The sequence below is a fragment of the Entelurus aequoreus genome, linkage group LG15, assembly GCF_033978785.1.
Source record: "Entelurus aequoreus isolate RoL-2023_Sb linkage group LG15, RoL_Eaeq_v1.1, whole genome shotgun sequence".
NCBI lineage: Eukaryota > Metazoa > Chordata > Actinopteri > Syngnathiformes > Syngnathidae > Entelurus > Entelurus aequoreus.
In genome coordinates this window covers 26,373,415-26,397,032 of record NC_084745.1, presented here as the reverse complement: position 1 = coordinate 26,397,032, position 23,618 = coordinate 26,373,415, and the positions used below count along the sequence as shown (strand labels likewise).

At 41.5% G+C, this 23,618-nt stretch overlaps 1 protein-coding gene across 5 annotated transcripts in view; it reads right to left on the bottom strand.

Moving 5' to 3' along the window:
- Window positions 1–59: 59 nt before the first annotated feature.
- The window catches only part of myripb (myosin VIIA and Rab interacting protein b), a 360,347-nt gene continuing 336,788 nt past the window's right edge, over window positions 60–23,618 (bottom strand). For all 5 annotated transcript variants that reach the window (XM_062021122.1, XM_062021123.1, XM_062021124.1 and 2 more), the window contains 3 exons: window positions 21,118–21,213; window positions 20,966–21,026; window positions 60–4,507 (listed from right to left, as the gene is read on the bottom strand). In XM_062021122.1, coding sequence (XP_061877106.1) covers window positions 4,464–4,507; window positions 20,966–21,026; window positions 21,118–21,213 — 201 coding nt within the window. In that variant the 3' untranslated portion in view covers window positions 60–4,463. The remainder of the gene's footprint in view (window positions 4,508–20,965; window positions 21,027–21,117; window positions 21,214–23,618) is intronic.

The following is a 23,618-nucleotide window of genomic DNA, read 5'->3' as shown; positions in this document are numbered from 1 at the left end:
AAAGTTTATATTCTTGAATAAACATGAACCTACTGAGCGTGACACTTTTGGCAACAGTGAAGAGTGTTAAAGTTGCAAATTTTATTTAGTTCATGATACATCTTTCTCCAGGTGCACAGAGGCACACGGATAATTTTTTTTTGCATGTTAATACTTTCCCCAACATGTCACATGATGGCAACAAACAACTGCACATAAAGTGAACACTGTGCAACCTGGCTGGATTCGAACAGTGACAAACCAGCCGTATGAGTGTTATACTACACTGAAAGAACTTTGATTGGGCAATACATGTTATTCTATATCATATCCAACTTTTTCCACACACAAGTTCTCAGATGACGATACAAAAATACAGGACACTGATGATTGGACCCTTGTAGCTGTGCTTGGCGTCTATACTGTACATCATTCAAGGTAAAACCAAAAGCATGCTTATTTATTTATTTTTTTTAAAACATCAACACGCCGGTAACCGGATCAATGTGCAAAAAACACATGGAATGGAAGTATCGCTAATATAAAAGGGAGCGGAGCAAGCGCACAGAGGTCCAGTTTGGAAATCAACCCTGCTGCACTCATGTGGTTATAAATGGACGCTATATGAAAGAGGAAATATTCATGTCCAATTTTGAAAAAAAAAAAAAAAAATGCGACATTGATATCGAACGAAGACTGAAAATACCTGGAGGCCATCGAGGAGAAAATAAAGCCTCTAAATATGCTTTAAAAAGGCTCTGGAAGTAGAAAAATAAATTGCTTGTAACAAAAGAAAAGCAAAATCATAGGCAAAGCAGCCTGTTATTGAGACTGCATGGGACATCTCTTCTAACATGTCACACAAGGAATGCAGGGAAAAGGTGTTTCGCTCAAATAAAAGGCCACTAAGTTTAAAAGTAAAAGAGAAAAATTGCTGAATTTTTAACTACCAAACCTGAATGCTTACACCTTGTGTAGCTTAATTATTCTATACTATGTCATTCATCTGAAATCATTTGGGACTTTATTCCCTATTTGCATTCTAGAAGAAAGTTGGCCGAGAAAAGTCCCATGTTTGTGCGTTACAAGTCCCCTATTGTGCAAAATGAACTTCTTAATGGTGTTCCTGTTTAAGAGCACCAAAACAATCTATCATCTCCCTCACATGTTTTTGCTCAACCTTTGAGAGAAGAGTCGCTTAGAGTTAGGTGTGTCTTTTCGGGGTGTCTCGATACAAATTTTTCAATATTGTCCGATATTGGAGCCTTGATTATTGATCTTGATAGCACGAATCATAGCACATAAATTTATTATTTTGCAGAGTGGAATGTTAGAAAAGGCTTGATCAAGTGAAATTACTCAGAGAACAACGGCGGGTATGAAAAACACTAACTATGACTACAGATTGGTATCGTTAACGATTTATCCGATACGGTACCAATTCCCGATACCTGGGAATTCAGTACTTTTGTGCGTGTTAATAAGCGTTAGTTGTTTCGTAATCCAATTTTATTTTTTTATGTAACATTTAAAAATGAGCTAATTATGATAACTGTGCTGGCCAGTTGTTATATCTTATTTAATTATTACATTTTAGTCTCACTTGCAATGCAGTTACACTTCCAAGACTTCAGACAGCAGTACTGTATAGGTTATGTATGGTATATTGTCTAACTAGGAAATAACTTTTTCCAGGAAAAGGGTGCATCATGTGTTATGTTGCACCCTACAAAGTGTTTATACTGTATTGTGCTTCTTACACACCAGCTGTTTCATTGCAACAATATCTTAGTTGTAGTTTACTTTACCAATTTTGGAACTGTTGAAATCGCCATGTAAAATTGCTAATGCTAATAGTAGCCTCTCTAAGGCAAATCCAATGTAAATTAGCATCAAGCTATTGCATTTTGAAAGAGTGAAGCCTTACTTTACATTCGAGCATTTTCTACCAAGCATACTTGCTTTGTTGGTGTTGGAAATTGCAACATTATTTAGAGGGAGTTTGGTTGAGGCTGCCCTTTGTGCTGCTTGAGTGATTGTTTACATGTTAAGTCTGAAAGCGGATGTAACGTTACATGCAACAAAGGTATTGTAATATGGCACCATTTGATTTTGCATGAATCAATACCCGGTAGTACAGACGGAAATCAGTCTGTGCCTATAAAAGTGCAGAAGTCAATACCCATCCCTACTTATGACAGACTTAGGCTGTCTTTAAGTTGAAGTGGAGTGGTTATTGTTTTTTGCCGACACCCGTTGGCCACAATAATTCATAATGTGAAGCTCCTGAACCAGCAAATTGAATGATGCGGACACATTTGTGACTGGATACTTTCTAATATGCAACTGTGATTATTTGATACTTGCTTATATTGACCAATGTGCTGTTTTAGACTGTTTGACACAATGAAGGACACTTATTCAGTATGTCCAGCCTGTGAGGGCATAGCTGCTGTGTAGCGGCTAGCTCTATAGTAGCCTATGGCTTAACACAGGCCTGGGCAATTATTTTGACTCGGGGGCCACATTTAGAGAAAAAAATGTGTCTGGGGACCGGTATATCTATTTTTAGGAACACTAATATAAAACCTCACAATACTGTCTGATTGAATGCTAAAAACGTTATGACAGACCGCATTAAAAAACGTAATGGAATTTTACATTTTTCTATGAACGATAAAACACTGAATATTGACAAAATATGAATGTCACACCCCCTTTCGATCGACATATTTTACAATCGAGTGAAACGCGACAAAAATGCAACAAACAGTGAAATATGAACGCGAAGGGTACAAAATAAACCCACCTACAATCTGATATATCGGATATATCACTTAGCTTTAGAACATTGTTGTGAAAATCTCCTTCCGCGTCTGTGGAAACGCTTCCCGCCCACACTGCTTGGTGCCTCATCTGAGCTGCTGTGATGTAGATTACCATAGTAACTAATTAGATGACCATAGTAACTAATTAGATGACCATAGTAACTAATTAGATTATCATAGTAACTAATTAGATGACCATAGTAACTAATTAGATGACCATAGTAACTAATTAGATGACCATAGTAACTAATTAGATGACCATAGTAACTAATTAGATGACCATAGTAACTAATTAGATTACCATAGTAACTAGTATATCATCCAAAAGCGCAGATTCTAACCATTGAAAGACGTAGTATAGTTGAAGACTTCCGGTCATTAGAAAACATCACTGCACATCATAATGGCAGCTACACTTTACATCTTAAACATCTAAAAAAAAATACTTGGGAATGACCGGCGGGCCAGATTGAAAAGTTTAACGGGCTGCATGTGGCCCCCGGGCCTTAAATTGCCCAGGTCTGGCTTAACATGTTTGTCTTTTGTAAATGACTAAAACACACACACAAAAAAAAACAAAAAACGTGTGCTGTGCCTATTAGAGGACATTTAGACATGCACAAGTAAACACGCTGCAGGACTAATTGTATCGGAGTTTATGTCTGAAATTTAAGCCGATATCATCCGATAATTGTTTTTTTGCTGATATCGGACCGATATTTGATATTAACATTGGATCGGGACACCCCGAGTTACTATGTCCTGGAGACAGGTGTAGACGAACACGGCTCATTAGCATTAACATGTTCCCTGCAAGGCTTACTAAAAGTACTTTTGAATGGTCTAAATTCCAACATTAAAGCTAGATTTTGGCCAACACACTTCCAATACATTACTTCTGAGACGTATTCAATTATTATACGTAACCATAATATGGTGAACTTGCTCTCCGCACAAAAAGATTAATGCATGGATGGTTAAATATTCAGCCTTTGTATGATCACTGGCTATTGTTAGGAATCTAGAATTATCATTTTGCTTGTTTAATTCTAAGCTAACCAGCTGCTGTGCCATCTAAAGTCCAACAACAGTGCAAAAAGGTTCCCCCAAAAATGACTAAATCTTTTTCCAATACGTTGGCTTCGTTTTATGATGTTCTTAAGCATGTTTTATGTCACACCCCCATTACTGGCAACTGTCTAATTGCCCAGTCGTCTGGAATAAATCAAAAGTGCATGGGTAGAAAAAAAAAGGGTGCTTAAAATGACAATCATCTCTCTGAATGGGAATACCGCTGGCTCTACAAATGGACAATCATTCATGAGAGGATGTTGGCTTAACAGTACACGAGCATGGTGAAGTAGAGTCCACGCCTTCATTAATCACAGTAGAAATGGATGTTTTAAGGCAGACTGTCCACTCATCTTTGCTGTACGTGTGATGTCAGTGGATGAGGAGGTCGTAGGTCGAGGGGCCGGGCGGATGCTTGACGTGAAGGGGCTGAGTGCTTCGTGGGCCGCAACAGGGCAGATGGAGGCTCCCGTTTGGTGTGGAGTTGGAGGCGGACGCTGGGTCAAGGCACTGGAAGAGAGAGCTGTCCATAGGGCCGTGGTGTGGTGGGCCTGAGGGACTTTGTGCTGCTGCTCCTGGTGCTCGCTATGGCCGAAAGACTTCCACGGGCTGCTCTGGCTCCATCTTATCTGAAACGTAAGAGTACTAGTTGAGTATCATGCCAAAAAAAAAAAAGAAGAAAAGAAAGCAGGTATGCTACACGTCTTAAAATACAGAGTAACATATTGTCATAAGAAAGTTGTTATCTAAATGTGAGAAAGTCTCTTCCTGGTTCACAGAGGATGATAGGCCTGGACCATTTTTGATACATTTCGGGGCTTTTTTGCATATTCCATAAATTCTAGAGCAGTGGTTCTTAACCTTGTTGGAGGTACCGAACCCCACCAGTTTCATATGCGCATTCACCAAACCCTTCTTTAGTGAAAACTAAAATGTTGTTTTTTTTCAAATTCAAGACAAAGTTACATGTTTTTGGTAACACTTTAGTATGGGGAATAATTAACAAAGACTTAATTTAGAGTTTTTTGGACACTAGGGGAACATATTCTAAGTAACAAAGACTTAATTTAGAGTTATTTGGTTAGGGTTAGAGGGTTAAGGCCAGGGTTAGAGGGTTAGGGTTATAATAAGGCCATGCCGAATAAGGCATTAATAAGTACTTAATAATGACTGGTTAAGAGCCAATATGTTACTAATTTGCATGTTAATAAGCAACTAATTAATGGTGAATATGTTCCCCATACTAAAGTGTAACCATGTTTTATTACTGGTGCACAAAATGAACCGTGCATGAACATCACCTTGTTCAAACAACAAACCAACACAGAGCATAAACTCACAACAAATTACACACCTGCAAATCAGTGTGACTTCTGCTTTTGCCGTATCCGTAATACGTCGATAGGGAAACGTTTTTATTTACACAATGAGTTGGGTGTGTCTTGACCTCCGCCGAACCCCTGAGCCCGACTCACCGAACCCCTAGGGTTTAATCGAACCCAGGTTAAGAACCACTGTTCTAGAGACATCCATGAATTGATTAACGTGGACCCCGACTTAAACAAGTTGAAAAACTTATTTGGGTGTTACCATTTAGTGGTCAAATGTACGGAATATGTATTGTACTGTGTAAACTGTACTGTTTCATATAATGTATTCTCTTCCTTTGCAATCTACTAATAAATGTTTCAATCAATCAATCAATCCTGATCAACATTTTATGGTCTCCGACCCCGATCCTATAATTTGGCCTTTATTACGAACCGTTTTCAAGTCACGAGCTGATACTTTGACAATACATTCGAGAAAACATTTTACATAATAGAAGTATTGGTTCGTAATGGAGGCCAAATTATACATTGAAATTACTCAGACAACAATGGTATGTTGTAAACACTAACCTATTTGTTATTAACCCTCTGGAATGGACTTATGCTGTCTCTAAATTGAAGTGGGGTAGTAATTGTTGATTTTAGCACCACCTTGGGGACGGCGTGGCGTGGTGGGTAGAGCGGCCGTGCCAGAAGAGTGGCAGTGCCAGAAACATGAGGGTTCCAGGTTCGCTCCCCGCCTCCCCAGTACTTCACCCTTGCCCCAGTGCCGCTCAATGATAGGTGGTCGGAGGGGCCGTAGGCGCAAATTGGCTACCACGCTTCCATCAGTCTACCCCAGGGCAGCTGTGGCTACAAATGTAGCTTACCACCACCGAATGTGGAGTGAATGAATGATGGGTTCTCACTTCTCTGTGAGTGCTTTGAGTATCTAGTTGATAGAAAAGCGCTATATAAATCTAATCCATTATTATTATTACATAGTGGTCACAATAATTAATTAAGTTAAGAAGTTAATGAATTAAATGATGCAGACACGTTTGCTACTGGATATCTTCTAACGTGCTTTGTATGTGTAAGTCATACGTAAAAATATTTATTTGATGCTTTTTTATATTGACAAATGTTGTGTTTTAGACTGCAATACTGTTCAATTAAAGACATATATTACGTATGTCTAGCTTGTGTGCAATTGTGTGCTTAGCTGTTGTGCAGCTGCTAGCTCCTGGTAGCTTATAGCCTACCGTGTTCAGTTTTTGTAAATTTCTTGACTAAAGTACAAGAAAAGACCAACGTTGTGTGCTTATTGAAGGATATTAAAATGTTAACTGGCTTGCATAAGTTAATACGCTGCAGGACTGATTGTAATGGAACGCTTATATTGAAGGTATTAGATGCAAAGTCTTGTTTTTTTGCTGACACCAGACCGATATCTCATTCCCAAATCAATTGGGGATCAGGACTCTCCTAAAACAGATTTGCACTAAAATGGAATGGAGATTATGAAATAATTAATGTAGAAAGTGATGTGACTACAGTGTCTTGGTTACTGCTGGCTTCATGCGACTGTCTGAAACAGCTGTGTAAGCGTGGATGACTGTGACAGGGAAAAAAAGGAAAACAAAAAAGGCCTTGATATATAAAAAAAAACAGCCATTCAATGGTATTAAAAGAAGCCGACTTCTTGTTGGTTGTTAAAACAGCTTTGGCCTCTTGTGTACACGTCTCCATTTGGTTGCTTTACATCTAATGGAGCTTTTCAGCTAATTAGTCCGCTGGCCAGCGCATGTATTCACTTTTACTTCCATTCAGCAAGCAAGCTCTTGTCTTTGGACAAAAAGGGAAATATGGGATATTAAGCAAGAGGTGAATAAAGTGTCCTGCTTCTGCCTCACACTCACAAACACACACACAGCCTTGGGAGTTTAAAGAAGATGTATCAGTTTAATTATTTTCACATTTAAAATTAAATTGATACAAGACTGTAATGGAAGAAAAAATGGTGCCAACGATTAATAGTACGGACTATAGAGCGCATTGATATATAAACCGCACCCAATAAATTCTAGAAAAATAAATTCCCATATATTAACTGCACCGGACTATAAACTGCAGATATATACGTTGTGAAATTAGTTACATACACAAAAAGATTTTGTTAATGTTTATTTACATACCTTAATTGTTTCGAAACCATTTCTGTAACACGGCAGTAAAATCCAATCAGCTAAACAAACTCAATAACCCCACGATGATGCTTGAGTACATTTTCTGAAGAATTTGTGGAACTAACACAATACAAAAAGAATGCCATTGTAAGTTAATAATACAGAGACACTTGTAAATGTGTTAGCATATTAGCTAATGCTAAAGATGATAGCTTGATTACTTTACGATAGCACGTACAAATATGCATGGAAACACTCCTACAGACATCACACATGGGGCGTTTAATAAGTATGAATTGTTTTAGTTATATTGTAAAACTTACAAACATTGCTTGGAGTGATGAATGAAGAAACCATACAAGTAGAAACGCCATGACTAGTGGACAGAACGGCGCTTGTACTTCCGGTTCAAGGCACTTAACAGAAGGAAATACTGGGTTGTACGATATACCGGTATTAAGTATAGTACCGTTCCCCCACCCGTCGTCATGTCGTGTCATGCAGGCAGACGAGCATGTTCGAATTTTCTAGTTCTTGTCTCCATAGAAACTAGTAAAGCATATTTATTTCAAGTATTTCAAGTGTGGTTGCTACACATGCTTCACTACACACCGCAGCAACCCGGACTCGTAACATTGGATATGTTAAAATGACGAATAGTTGCCAAAGTCAAGTCAAGATTTCACCATGTGTGATAATTAACCATTGAGACAATCAACCTAACTTTGAACACACCACACACATGTGAATGAAGCGCATACTTACTCAACAGCCATACATGTCACACTAAGGGTGGCTTATGAACAACACCAACACTGTCATAAACATATGCCATATAGTGAAACTGAACAACAATAAACACATTTTGGAAGAATATTTGCACCGCAACACTACATAAACACTACAGAACAAATTCCCACAATTCCCTGCAGCACCAACTCTTTCGGGATGCTACAATATAAACAAACGCCACTGGTCGATCTACACCTAACATCCACTGTAATGATACCAAATACAATAGCGTATCTAGTTGATACTACTATGATTACATCAATATTTTTTAGCATCACAAAATCTTCTTTAGTTTAAAAAAAAGTTATTTTATGTTTATAAACTCAGGAAATATGTCCCTGGACACATGAGGACTTTGAACATGACCAATGTATGATCCTGTAACGACTTGGTATCAGATTGATACCCACATTTGTGGTATCATCCAAAACTAATGTAAAGTATCAAACAACAGAAGAATAAGTGATTATTACATTTTAACAGAAGTGTAGATAGAACATGTTAAAAGAGAAAGTAAGCAGATATTAACAGTAAATGAACAAGTAGATTAATAATCCATTTTCTACCATTTGTCCTTAATAATGTTGACAAAATAATAGAATGATAAATGACACAATATGTTACTGCATATGTCAGCAGACTAATTAGCAGAGGTGGGACCAAGTCATTGCTTTGCAAGTCACAAGTAAGTCTCAAGTCTTTGCCCTCAAGTCTCGAGTCAAGTCCCGAGTCAAGACAGGCAAGTCCCGAGTCAAGTCCAAAGTCAAGACTGGAAAGTCTCAAGTCAAGTCACAAGTCCTGCATTTTGAGTTTCGAGTCCTTTCAAGTCCTTTTAACCACAGACTAATATTTTTACACAGATTGTGTATGCTTTTAAACCGCTGTATTTATTTATTAAAACAAGTGCATTTGAAATAGCATGAAAAAAAAATAGTACTGACATTGCAATTCATAATAGCACTATTAACCAGTCATTTTAATAGTTTAAACAATTTTAAACATTTAACTCATTCCTTTACAGAATAAAGACATTTGCAAAAACAAGTGTAGCTGTACTTATTTGTACAAAAGTGTTAACATTGTATTTCCATGGCATATTGCATTGTAACTAATTCCACAGCAGTTTCTATTCTGTTCTTACCTTATCTCATTGATCTCATCTCATACTGTATGTGTGTTTATGTGTGCGTACAAATGAAAAACATAACAAATACATGAACATAACAATGAACAGAGTTGTACTTTTTAGATGTCAGGGCCTTATGCAATATGTACACATATTCTTAATATAGTATACATTTTAACTGACCTTTATTTGACTATGTTTGTCTTTTTGTAGGTGGCTAAAATACGCGGTGCTGCTGACCGCCGTCTAACGTTACGTTACTGTGTGTGATACATTGACTAACGTAACGTTAAGTATAGGTACCTCATGCAACCCTGCTTAAAAAAATCACTTGACAAAAAGTATGAATAAGGTAGCAAACTGCAGTGGACGCAACATATTGCTGTGTTTGAAATGATGTTATAACCATAGACATCTTATAAGTAGACGCAGTATTGGTTGCTGTGACGCAAGCAAATTGCATCTTGAAGTGGTGATGAGGAGCCGGCGAGCAGCCTAAACTGACAGTTGACAGGTAGAAAACAAAGATGCCGGGCTGGTGTTCAGCGTTTTCCTGCTCAAATGTTGACTGTTGACTGAAAAGTGAAATGACTGAAAATGACTGTTGAAAATAGGAATCGGGGGATTACTTTTCACAAGTAAGATTTAACATTAATGTACTAATGGTTGTATTTTATGAAAATAACATTACCACAGAGTTGAGAAGGAGCAAAGATCTTCAATATTTGTATGTGAAAATCACAAAGAAATCTTCTGGGGGAGGATGACCCCCCTACAGGGGTTTGGTTTACAAACTTTCAGCCCCACCTAAAACAAAATTCAGCAGCCGCCACTGATTATGATGCATTCTCATTTTAGGCAAAAATATAAGACAATACTTTCTTAACAGTATAACTGTAACCAGGAATAAGTCTTCAAGTAACAATATTCAAATACTAACATTGTTGGGTAAGACAGCATTTGGTTTTATTCTGAATCCAGTGAAAGAGATTGGTGGTTTTAGCTGATATAAAGAGTTTCAGGTGTTTATATATGTTTAAGTATTTGGCAGACGCTTTTATCCAAAGCGACATACATAAAAAATACATATATAACAATCACTGTAAACATTATCATTTAAGGGAAGAATGTAATACAAAATATCAATACAAAGTGTCAAGACAGAATAAACTCTCTGCTGCTGCAGCAACAGAGATACGGTCTATAAGATATCTAATGTATTCATACATTGTTTATGTAGGATATATGCATGTATATATAACGTAATCATATTGTTTCTTCAACTTAAAAATAGCTGACCGTTTTTTTCCCCCTTCTCTGGGCTTATATTCCCAGTTTTGATCTCGGACGTCTGGTCACTTATAGTGTATAAGAATATTCTATTACTGTTAAGCAAACTATGAATAATAAAACATGTGTCCGTTATCATAGCTACACGTATGACAAAAAAGCGCGTGAAAATGAGTGGTATTCAGTGAGGTAAAATGAATTAAATGCGCTGACAGTTCATTGCTCCTGCCAAATGAATTGCACTGAGTGGAGCGGATCACCACTCCAAGATGGCGGCCCCGCGTCTCGTCTGCGCCAGTAGGCAGTAGCGCTCGATGCTGCGTCTACTTATAAGATGTCTATGGTTATGACGTTAGCAGTGAGTTTACAGCCTCACTGATTTAACTACACAGCAAATAAAAGTCATGTTACTTAGCCAATAAACGTTAGCTTACATTCAAAACTTACCCTTCTTTGTGCAACTTCAAATGTCGAACAAAGTTGGAAGTTGTTGCGTCTCCGTCTGTAATATTCGAACTGCGTGATTTGCATACGGCAATTCGTTTTTTGTTGACCAAGTCGTAGTTTTTATACCCGAACGAAACCAACTTTGGTATAAATCTTTCTCACTGGCGCGTTGTTTGACAACTCTTGTTCATTGGTTGTCCTGCAATTTGATTGGCTGAATGCTGTGTGATGAAAACAATGTAGATCTAATTTGATTGGCTGTTTTACTGACACGCAGCACACACGCTGATGGACAGACACGTACAAAATGAAAGCAACGGAGCGCTCCCAAATAACTTTTTAAGCTTTAGGTTTTGGGGAAAGTAGCAAGTCATGTCAAGTCAAAAGGCTCAAGTCCAAGTGAAGTCACAAGTCATTGATGTTAAAGTCTAAGTCGAGTTGCAAGTCTCTTTACATTTTGTCAAGTCGAGTCTAAAGTCATCAAATTCATGACTCGAGTCTGACTCGAGTCCAAGTCATGTGACTCGAGTCCACACCTCTGCTAATTAGGAGTCTTTGTTTGTTTACTTACTACTAAAAGACAAGTTTTCTTGTATGTTCAATATTTTATTTAAGGACAAACTTGCAATAAGAAACAAATATTTGATGTACCATAAGATTTTTTGTTAAAATAAAGCCAATAATGACATTTTTTGTGGTCCCCTTTATTTAGAAAAGTAAATGATAAATGATAAATGGGTTATACTTGTATAGCGCTTTTCTACCTTCAAGGTACTCAAAGCGCTTTGACAGTATTTCCACATTCACCCATTCACACACTCATTCACACACTGATGGCGGGAGCTGCCATGCAAGGCGCTAACCAGCAGCCATCAGGAGCAAGGGTGAAGTGTCTTGCCCAAGGACACAACGGACGTGACTAGGACGGTAGAAGGTGAAAGTACCGAAATACATTTTGGTACCGGTACCAAAATATTGGTGTCGGGACAACACTAATATATATATATATATATATATAAATATATATATATATATATATATATATATATATATATATATATATATATATATATATATATATATATATATATATATATATATATATGTGTGTATGTATATGTGTATATTTATATATATATATATATATATATAGTGTGTGAGTGCTCGCGCACAGGGTGGGTGTGATGCGTCAGTGCGTTAGATTTGTGGCAAAAGTGCTTGTAGTTAGTGCATGCTGCATGCTACCCCTGCTTGATACTCTCTGCTTACAGCTATCGCCGCCAGCTAGCCCCTGGGTGGGTGAAAAGAGGAGCCGAGTGCGTAAGCCTCCTCCTGCTGGTACAAAGCCTCTCCACCACCAAGACCCCTGTGGTGCCTCCTCGTGGCCACGCACGGCAACTGCGTCTTTGCGGACGCAGGCTAAACTGTAGGGGATCTCGGAGCAGCAGTGGGCCCCAGAGGCGAGGCGTGCAGGCCCACCGGTGTGTGGACACGCCCTGGCGTCCGCCAACCACTGCCCCATCTATGGGTTAAATAGAGCCCCCCCCCACCCCTCCACCCCCTTCCACTGCCTTGTGGGTATCTTCTGGAATGGAAAAGACTAAGGGAGCAAACCCTAACAGAAAACCCGGCCTGGACTCCGTTAGGTAGTTCAGTGTGTGAAGCACTGTTCTGGCATCTCCTGCAGGCGAACTGACGCCAAATGTATTGGTTCTCCATTCCTTTGGACAACGTCAGCAAGGCAGAGAGGGGGGCCCTGTTGCTTGGGCAACACAGGATCTCCATACACCTTGCCCAGGCCTCTTGTGCCCTGGAGAGGAAACTCCAGCTTCACTGTGCAGTGAAGGCACAACACGGGAGGTCAGCAGTTACCGGTTATAAGCCCTTTCTCGTTTGGCGTAGGGATGGGCGCCAGGGGCTACCTCCGTCGGTGGGAGAGATGTTTCATCTTACTGGACAGCTACCGCCCGCCTCAAGCTGGGCAGCCCCCAGCCAATTAGGTGCTGTTCCGCCACAGCCTGCCTGCTTCATTGGGTGCATGAAGCTAAGGGACTCTTCCTGACAAGTGGGCTGTAAACCTTGCACCAAGCAAAACAAATAAAACAAAGACTCCAGCACTACGTCTGGGATGCTGGAACGTCAGAACCATGACCCCCGGACTAACTGACAACCTGCTTGATATAAGCGACGCCCGCAAGACTGCAGTCATTAACAACGAACTCCTGAAGCGACGAATAGACATCTGTACCCTTCAGGAAACCCGACTCCTCTCATCAGGCTCACTGAGAGAAAGAGAATACACCTTCTTCTGGCAGGGGAAGCCTCCGGGTGAAACCAGAGAATACGGAGTTGGCTTTGCAGTCAAGAACACTCTACTAGGAGCAATAGTACTACCTACAGGTGGATCAGAGAGAATTTTAACCCTCTGCCTTAACACCACCATGGGACCTGTCCACCTGGTGAGTGTGTATGCACCAACACTTAGCTCCTCCCACGAAATAAAGGACAAATTCTATGATGAGTTTGAGGCGACTGTGAGAAACATCCCCAAACAAGATCAGCTCTACTTGCTTGGTGACTTTAACGCAAGAGTTGGCTCAGATCATAACTCCTGGCCATCTTGCTTGGGTTACCATGGCATTGGTAGAATGAACGAGAATGGGCAGCGTCTCCTTGAGTTCTGCACATTTCACAATCTCTGCATCACTAACTCATACTTTCAGTCCAAACCCCGGCACAAAGTCTCCTGGAGACACCCAAGATCTGGCCACTGTCACCAGTTGGACTTGATCATAACACGGCGCTCTGAACTCAGAAGTGTCCTCCAAACCCGTACCTTTCACAGTGCAGACTGTGACACCGATCATTCCCTCATCTGCTGTAAAGTCAAACTGCAGACAAAAATTATCTACAGAGCCAAACCTAAAGGACCCCCCCGTGTGGATTGCAGCAAAGCAGCCGATCCAACTAAAACTGCTTCCTTCAACCGTGCCTTAGAGGAATCCCTCCACCAACTACCCCAGTGCAGCTCTGCCCAGCAGTACTGGGAAGGCTTACGAGACACCATCCACACCACGGCCCTAACGGTTTTTGGCAAAAGATTGCGAAGGTCCAATGACTGGTTCGAAGCCAACGCATCTGTATTGGCACCGATACTGGAAGAAAAGCGCATCGCCCTTACCAACTACAAATGCACGTCGAGTGACAATACCCTACATGCTCTCAGGGCATCAAGGAAGAAACTGCAGAATGCCTCCCGTCGCTGTGCTAACAGCTACTGGCTACAGCTTTGCAGCAACATCCAATCAGCCGCTGACTCCGGTAACATCAAAGGCATGTACGACGGCATCAAAAAGGCGCTTGGACCATTACACCACACAACTGCTCCGCTGAAATTGGCACTGGGAGAAATCCTCACTGACCGCTCTAAACAACTCGACCGCTGGGTAGAACACTACTCCAAACTCTACGCCAGCGACAACACTGTCTCCGATGCAGCCCTCTGCCATGTTGAGTATCAACCCGTAATGGAAGAACTGGACATGGAACCAACAACTGAGGAGCTAAGCAAAGCGATTGACAGCCTAGCATGCGGTAAATCACCTGGCAGTGACGGAATCGCAGCTGAAATCCTCAAGTGTGGAAAGCCTGCTCTCCTCGACCAACTTCACAAGCTCCTCTGTCTGTGCTGGAGTGAAGGTGCTGTCCCACAGGACATGAGGGATGCTACCATCATAACCCTGTACAAGAATAAGGGAGACAGGAGTGATTGTAACAACTACCGTGGTATCTCTCTACTCAGCACTACCGGCAAACTCTTTGCCAGAGTTGCACTGAATAGACTCCAGGTTCTCGCTGAGAAAATATACCCAGAATCTCAGGCAGGGTTCAGAGCTGGTAGGTCTACTACTGACATGATTTTCTCTCTGAGACAGCTGCAGGAGAAGTGTAGAGAGCAGAGAAAACCACTCTACATGGCATTTATTGACCTTACGAAAGCTTTCGACCTTGTGAGCAGGAGTGGCCTCTTTCAGCTGGTTGAACGAATAGGCTGTCCCCCCAAACTCCTTTGCATCCTCCAGTCCTTCCACACCGACATGCATGGCACCATCCAGTTCGATGGGTCCACATCAGACCCCTTCAAAATCTGCTGTGGTGTCAAGCAGGGATGCGTGCTGGCACCCACTCTATTTGGGATCTTCTTTTCCCTCCTCCTGCGCCAAGCATTTGGTACAGCAACTGAAGGAGTCTACCTTCACACAAGGACAGACGGTAAACTATTCAACCTTGCCCGTCTGAAAGCCAAAACAAAGGTCAGGCCACTCGTCATCCGGGACATGCTGTTTGCTGACGACGCAGCAGTGGTAGCACACTCCCAGGAGCACCTGCAAACCCTAATGGACCAGTTCACCAAAGCCTGTCAGGACTTCAGCCTGACCATCAGTCTGAGCAAAACCAAGACGATGGGACAGGGAACTGAACCACCCCCCTCTATCACCATCAACAACTACACCCTGGAAGTCGTAAACACCTTCACCTACCTCAGTTCCACCATCACCGACAACCTGTCACTCGATGCCGAACTCAGTGGCCGCATCGGAAAAGCTGCCTCAACTGTTGGGAAGCTTACAGCGAGAGCATGGGAAAACAGCAAGCTCACTATCCGCACTAAGGTGCAGGTATACAGAGCCTGTGTCACCAGCACTCTACTGTACGGCAGTGAAACCTGGACCCTATACTCCCACCAAGAGCGGCGGCTAAACATCTTTCATCTTCGCTGCCTTAGGCGTCTACTGGGCATCACCTGGAGGGACAGGATCACAAATCAATCAGTCCTGGAAAGAGCACAGCTTCCCAGCATGTGCTCCCTACTGAGGCAGCGACGTCTCCGCTGGCTGGGCCATGTCCGGCGGATGGACGATGGGCGAATCCCAAAGGACATCCTCTATGCTGAACTCACAACTGGCAAGAGGCAGATTGGCCGTCCCCAGCTGCGTTACAAGGACGTCTGCAAACAAGACCTCAAGTCTTTTGACATCAGCCCCAACAGCTGGGAAGATGCAGCCCAGGACCGCCTTCAGTGGCAGCAGGCACTCCGCAGCGGACTGCTCAAGTCAGAAACCACCCTGGCCCAACACCATGAGGCAAAGAGGAAAAAGAGAAAGAAACAGGGCTCTGCGACACCGGCAACATCTATGGGACCGGTCTGGATATGTGACATCTGTGGCCGGGAACGTCTCTCACGAATTGGCCTACTCAGCCACAGGAGACGCTGCGACAAGACCTGACTCCGAGGCACAGGAAATCAATGGTCTTCCGAGACTGCAATGCCGATGATGATGATATATATATATATATATATATATATATATATATATATATATATATATATATATATATATATATATATATATATATATATATATATATATATATATATATATATGTGTATGTATATGTACACTACCGTTCAAAAGTTTGGGGTCACATTGAAATGTCCTTATTTTTGAAGGAAAAGCACTGTACTTTTCAATGAAGATAACTTTAAACTAGTCTTAACTTTAAAGAAATACACTCTATACATTGCTAATGTGGTAAATGACTATTCTAGCTGCAAATGTCTGGTTTTTGTTGCAATATCTACACAGGTGTATAGAGGCCCATTTCCAGCAACTATCACTCCAGTGTTCTAATGGTACAATGTGTTTGCTCATTGGCTCAGAAGGCTAATTGATGATTAGAAAACCCTTGTGCAATCATGTTCACACATCTGAAAACAGTTTAGCTCGTTACAGAAGCTACAAAAATGACCTTCCTTTGAGCAGATTGAGTTTCTGGAGCATCACATTTGTGGGGTCAATTAAACGCTCAAAATGGCCAGAAAAAGAGAACTTTCATCTGAAACTCGACAGCCTATTCTTGTTCTTAGAAATGAAGGCTATTCCACAAAATTGTTTGGGTGACCCCAAACTTTTGAACGGTAGTGTATATGTGTGTGTGTGTATGTACTGTATATGTGTGTATATGTGTGTATATATATATATATATATATATATATATATATATATATATATACTGTATGTATATATATAAATATATATATATGTATATATATATATATATATATATATATATATATATATATATATATATATATATATATATATATACATATATATTGTATTCCGTTTATATTTACATCTAACACAATTTCCCAACTCATATGGAAACACCCCGTTTCCATATGAGTTGGGAAATTGTGTTAGATGTAAATATAAACGGAATACAATGATTTGCAAATCCTTTTCAACCCATATTCAGTTGAATGCACTACAAAGACAACATATTTGATGTTCAAACTCATAAACTTTATTTTTTTTTGCAAATAATAATTAACTTAGAATTTCATGGCTGCAACACGTGCCAAAGTAGTTGGGAAAGGGCATGTTCACCACTGTGTTACATGGCCTTTCCTTTTAACAACACTCAGTAAACGTTTGGGAACTGAGGAGACACATTTTTTAAGCTTCTCAGGTGGAATTCTTTCCCATTCTTGCTTGATGTACAGCTTAAGTTGTTCAACAGTCCGGGGGTCTCCGTTGTGGTATTTTAGGCTTCATAATGCGCCACACATTTTCAATGGGAGACTCTTTTACTATGAAGCCACGTTGATGTAACACGTGGCTTGGCATTGTCTTGCTGAAATAAGCAGGGGCGTCCATGGTAACGTTGCTTGGATGGCATAATATGTTGCTCCAAAACCTGTATGTACCTTTCATTATTAATGGCACCTTCACAGATGTGTAAGTTACCCATGTCTTGGGCACTAATACACCCCCATACCATCACAGATGCTGGCTTTTCAACTTTGCGCCTATAACAATCCGGATGGTTCTTTTCCTCTTTGGTCCGGAGGACACGACGGCCACAGTTTCCAAAAACAATTTGAAATGTGGACTCGTCAGACCACAAAACACTTTTCCACTTTGTATCAGTCCATCTTAGATGAGCTCAGGCCCAGCGAAGCCGACGGCGTTTCTGGGTGTTGTTGATAAACTGTTTTCACCTTGCATAGGAGAGTTTTAACTTGCACTTACAGATGTAGCGACCGACTGTAGTTACTGACAGTGGGTTTCTGAAGTGTTCCTGAGCCCATGTGGTGATATCCTTTACACACTGATGTTGCTTGTTGATGCAGTACTGAGGGATCCAAGGTCACGGGCTTAGCTGCTTACGTGCAGTGATTTCTCCAGATTCTCTGAACCCTTTGATGATATTACGGACCGTAGATGGTGAAATCCCTAAATTCCTTGCAATAGCTGGTTGAGAAACTGGTTCTTAAACTGTTCAACAATTTGCTCATGCATTTGTTGACAAAGTGGTGACCCTCGCCCCATCCTTGTTTGTGAATGACTGAGCATTTCATGGAATCTACTTTTATACCCAATCATGGCACCCACCTGTTCCCAATTTGCCTGTTCACCTGTGGGATGTTCCAAATAAGTGTTTGATGAGCATTCCTCAACTTTATCAGTATTTCAGATTCAGAGCTTTATTTGTCCATTCTTAACATGTACAAGACACATAAGAACTGAAATTACATTTTCGGCACAATCCCGCTAAGAGCAGACATACGTTACAGGGAGACAAGACGGGACCGCCAACGGATCAGCCACTTAGGGCGCTCCTTAAAAAGGTGGGAAAAAGGTGACATTGGGGAAGGGGGGGAGAGTAAAAAAAATATCAGTCTGAGGCTGGACCCTCAGGAATGGTCCAGACTGAGTCCGAGGAAAAAACCTCACATAGCATGGCACACATAAACATGGTACATGTAATCACAACAACTCGCAACAGAGTCATCCAACAGGACTTTGGAGGCCGGCAGCTGCTGTTGAGCGCTACTCAGCCCCCACAACCCCGGAGGAATTAAGCAGTGGTGAAGGCGTTGATTTGGGGAGGGGTGTGTGCGTGCATGTATGCCCAATTAACTTGGGTGAGATGTTGGAATTGTCTTTATGGGCCGAGGCCGGCCCCAAGAGTTCAAGAGTTCAAGAGTCCGACCCAGGTGCTTTTGAAAAAAAAGGGAAAGGTCAAAAGCGTCCATCTTTGAGGAGTCCTCAGGGGAGTGTTTTCAAACAGCCTGTTCCTCAAGGCCATTCGAGGGAGTCAAATCGTAGATTAAGATGTTGTTTTTTCTTCGAGCAGTCAAAACAATGACATTCCTGCTCTGTATGCTGGCTCTGACAATTCCAATTTATTCTTTCTCTAACTTCATCAAGATGGAATCTACCTTGCGATTCAAATCAGCAATCGCTCCAGTCTGTGATCCCACAGCACGACCCAATCCTTCCATTGCGTTGAACAGCCTGTTGGCCCCTTGAGTGGCTGCCATCGTCTTCCGAATTTGACGATACACCAGAGCAATGCCCAGCCCAATCAGCAAATTCCCTGCGATCACAGCTCCAAATAGGTAGATGTCTTCCACGTCCTCGATGGAAAGGACTGAGAGGCACATGATTCTCCAAGTATTCCAGGAATCTCTCACGTACCCCGCAGCAATGGTTCCATCAGGGCAGCCAGGCTCCCCCGAACCTCTTTTCCTTGTCGAAAAGACTGTCAATTGCGTCGAGAGTCCAGTTGATCAAATTCATTTTGATGTTTAGATTTGAGGACAGCTCAAGAAAAGAGGCTTCAAAAAGTTCGGACAAAGACAAGGACACAAGAAAGCAAGCGGGAAGGAGGAGGAGCAGGGAAAAATGCGACCACCCTCACCAAGAGGCAAGACAGAAAAGTTTATTGCCACCTTTCCCAACTTCTTTGTCACGTGTTGCTGGCATCAAATTCTAAAGTTAATGATTATTTGCAAAAAAAATGTTTTTAGTTTGAACATCAAATATGTTGTCTTTGTAGCATATTCAACTCAATATGGGTTGAAAATGATTTGCAAATCATTGTATTCCGTTTATATTTACATCTAACACAATTTCCCAACTCATATGGAAACGGGGTTTGTATGTACAGTATGTATATATATATATATATATATATATATATATATATATATATATATATATATATATATATATATATATATATATATATATATATATATATATATATATATATATATATATATATATATGGGACGGCGTGGAGAAGTTGGTAGAGGGGCTGTGCCAGCAATCGGAGTGTTGCTGGTTACTGGGGTTCAATTCCCACCTTCTACCTTCCTAGTCACGTCCGTTGTGTCCTTGGGCAAGACACTTCACCCTTGCTCCTGATGGCTGCTGGTTAGCGCCTTGCATGGCAGCTCCCGCCATCAGTGCGTGAATGTGTGTGTGAATGGGTAAATGTGGAAATACTGTCAAAGTGCTTTGAGTACCTTGAAGGTAGAAAAGCGCTATACAAGTATAACCCATTTATTATTTATTATATATATATATATATATATATATATAGGCTCCAGCACCCCCCGCGACCCCGTACAGGACAAGCGGTAGAAAATGGATGGATGGATGGATGAATGAATGGATGTACTGTATATAATAATTAGCCTTACTTTTTGAAGCTATGCCAAAATGGAGTCTTCTAATTATAAGATAATAGTAATAATAATTAGACATTCTTTATATAAAGGCTCTGTTTTTATGCCATTATTACGGAGAAGCAGGTAAAATTAAAACATTATTTACTTTTCTCATTACTTTCTGTTTAATTGTGGATTGTCGAGGGCAGGGTGACAGTTACAAAAATGGAGCAAGACATAAAAAAAAAAAAACACTTTGAAACTCCAGTAAAATGTAGTCTTTGCTTGGCAGATACACCATTTTCAGCTCTGCCATGTTTGTTGAAAATGTTCTCTCAGGGAACAGTGCAGCGGAATGGAGCTTGCACAGATGTAGCAATCAAAATGACAAAAACAATATTCTATACCTTTCAGTGGCGGGGCTGGCAACTTCCGTCTCTGACGGCGCGACGAGTCCAGAGTTTGTGGCTGCAAAATTATAGCAAAACAACAATCAGACTCTACTTACTGTATATATAAATATAACAACAGGGGGGCTACATTTCAAGTGTTTACAGACCTTTGTTTTTGGATTGAATTTGGAGAGGTGATTGCAGACAGTCACATTCAAGCCAGCGGTTTTAAGAGCGGATATCCTGGCCTCAATGTTGGATATCTAAATATGGAGAAATAACACTCAGAGTCTCCATTTAACAGGCAAAAAGAACATTGTTGTTGCTTTTTATGTTACAATGGCTTTTAACTGGTATAATATGGTTTCACCCTTGATGACACTTTTACAGCCTATACCGTAGACTGCAGGTGGACTGCAACAGACTCCCCATTTCTGACACTGCACTAATCAGAACTCCAGTAGCCCCGCCCACTTTCACACTGCCAGTTAAAGCAGGCCACAATTCCCCCCCCAGTGTAAAAACGGCACCGACATGGAATAAGGGGCGACATCAACCTGGCAAAATCTCACCTTCAGAGGACCTGTGAGAGCGAAAACACAGGCAGGATTGCGTCTGTGTGGCAGGGCGTGAATTTGAATCCGGGTACATTTTTTTAGTTGGCTGACCACGTCAACACAAGAGGTTGTCGACATTACCATGGCTTGCACATTGACTCGTGACATTCGCCAGCAACATAAGGAGACGGGGGGGATAAAGGATCTTATTTTGTCCTGGGCATGACGTTAAAGTGCATCCGGCAGTGGAGGCTCCTCTATGGGGTCTTGGGGCACTAGGAGGTGAACCCCTTTACTACTGTTACCCCAGGTGGCTCTTGGCAAAGGCCTAGTACCTGACTGCCCCCTAGCCAGGGATACGGTGAAGACCTCAACGGCGGAGCAGGCGGAAGACGGTAGATGTAAGAACTACCACAACGGCTGCGATGGCGGAAGAAGGCACCCCCACATCCATGTGGGCCCAATTATGGGGAAATAACAACCCAAGACCTCAACGGTGGAACAGGCGGAGGATGATTGCTAACCCTATGGAGCGTCACAACGGCTGGGATGGCGGATGAAGGCTGCAGCAGAAAAGGGTCCCCAGTCGTCTTGGACTCCATGCCACTGGACCCTGACCCGGATCTGTCAAGGATCGTGTGGTGACTGTCTGTGCACCAGTCTCCCCACGTTAAACAAAGTCACGCACAGGCATCCTCCGTAAAGGGATACCCCCCTACCAGGAGGATCGTCATACTCGCTTCGAGTGACCGCCGATGAAAGGATCTTATACAAACAGTGTGCATTTTTTTAGTTGGCTGATTCACGTTGACAAAAGTGGTTGTCGACATTAGCGGTTGTCAATGTAGCCATTGCTTGCACATTTACTACATAAAGAGACTGGGCGATGAAAGATTTTAATTCAAAAGGAGTGCATTTTTATAGTTTGCTGACTCATGTCGACAAAACGGTTGTCGACATAAGCGGTTTGTCACCCATAGCTGTTGCTCGCACATTTACTTGTGGCTTTCACCAGCAACATGAGGAGACTCATGAGGATTTTCATTCAAACATGGTGCATTTTTTAGTCGGCTGACTCAAGTCAACAAAAGCAGTTGTCGACATAAGCGGTTGTTAACGCGGCCATGGCTTGCGCATTTACTTTCGACTTTTGCCAGCAACGTAAGGAAACTGGGAAATCAAGGATTTTAATACAGATGAGGCGCATTGTTTTTGTTGGCTGACTCCCATCAACATAAGCGGTTGTCGACAAAGCCGTGGCTTAGGCATTTACTTATGACTTTCGCCAGCGACATAAGGAGACTGGGTGGTAAAGGATTTTAGTACAAACGGGGTGTACTTTCTTTAGTTGCTGACTTATGTAGACAAAAACGGTTGTCGACATAAGCGGTTGACGACACAGCCATTGCTTGAAAAATGTACTCGTGGCTTTCACCAGCAACATGAGGAGACTGGGAAATAAAGGATTTTCATTCAAACATGGTGCATTTTTAGTTGGCTGACTCGCGTCAACAAAAGCGGTTGTCGACATAAGCGGTTGTTAATGCGGCCATGGCTTAGGCATTTACTTCCAACTTTTGCCAGCAACTTAAGGAAACTGGGCAATCAAGGTTTTTAATACAGATGAGGCGCATTGTTTTTGTTGGCTGACTCCCATCAACATAAGCGGTTGTCGACAAAGCCGTGGCTTGGGCATTGACTTTCGCCAGCGACATAAGGAGACTGGGTGGTAAAGGATTTTAGTACAAACGGGGTGCACTTTCTTTAGTTGCTGACTTATGTAGACAAAAGCGGTTGTTGACATAAGCGGTTGACGACACAGCCATTGCTTGCACATCTACTTGTGACGTTCGCCAGCATCATAAAGAGACTGGGCGACAAAGGATTTTAATACAAAACGGGGTGCATTTTTTTAGTGGGCTGACACACGTCAACAAAAGCGGTTGTCAACATACGTGGTTGCCAACACAGCCAGGGCTTGGACAATTACTTGTGAGTTTCAGTAGCAACAAAAGGTGACTGGGCGATAGAGGATATTGATACCAACAAAGAGCATTTTTTTAATTGGCTGCTTCACGTTAACAAAATCAGTTGTCGACGTAAGCGGCTGT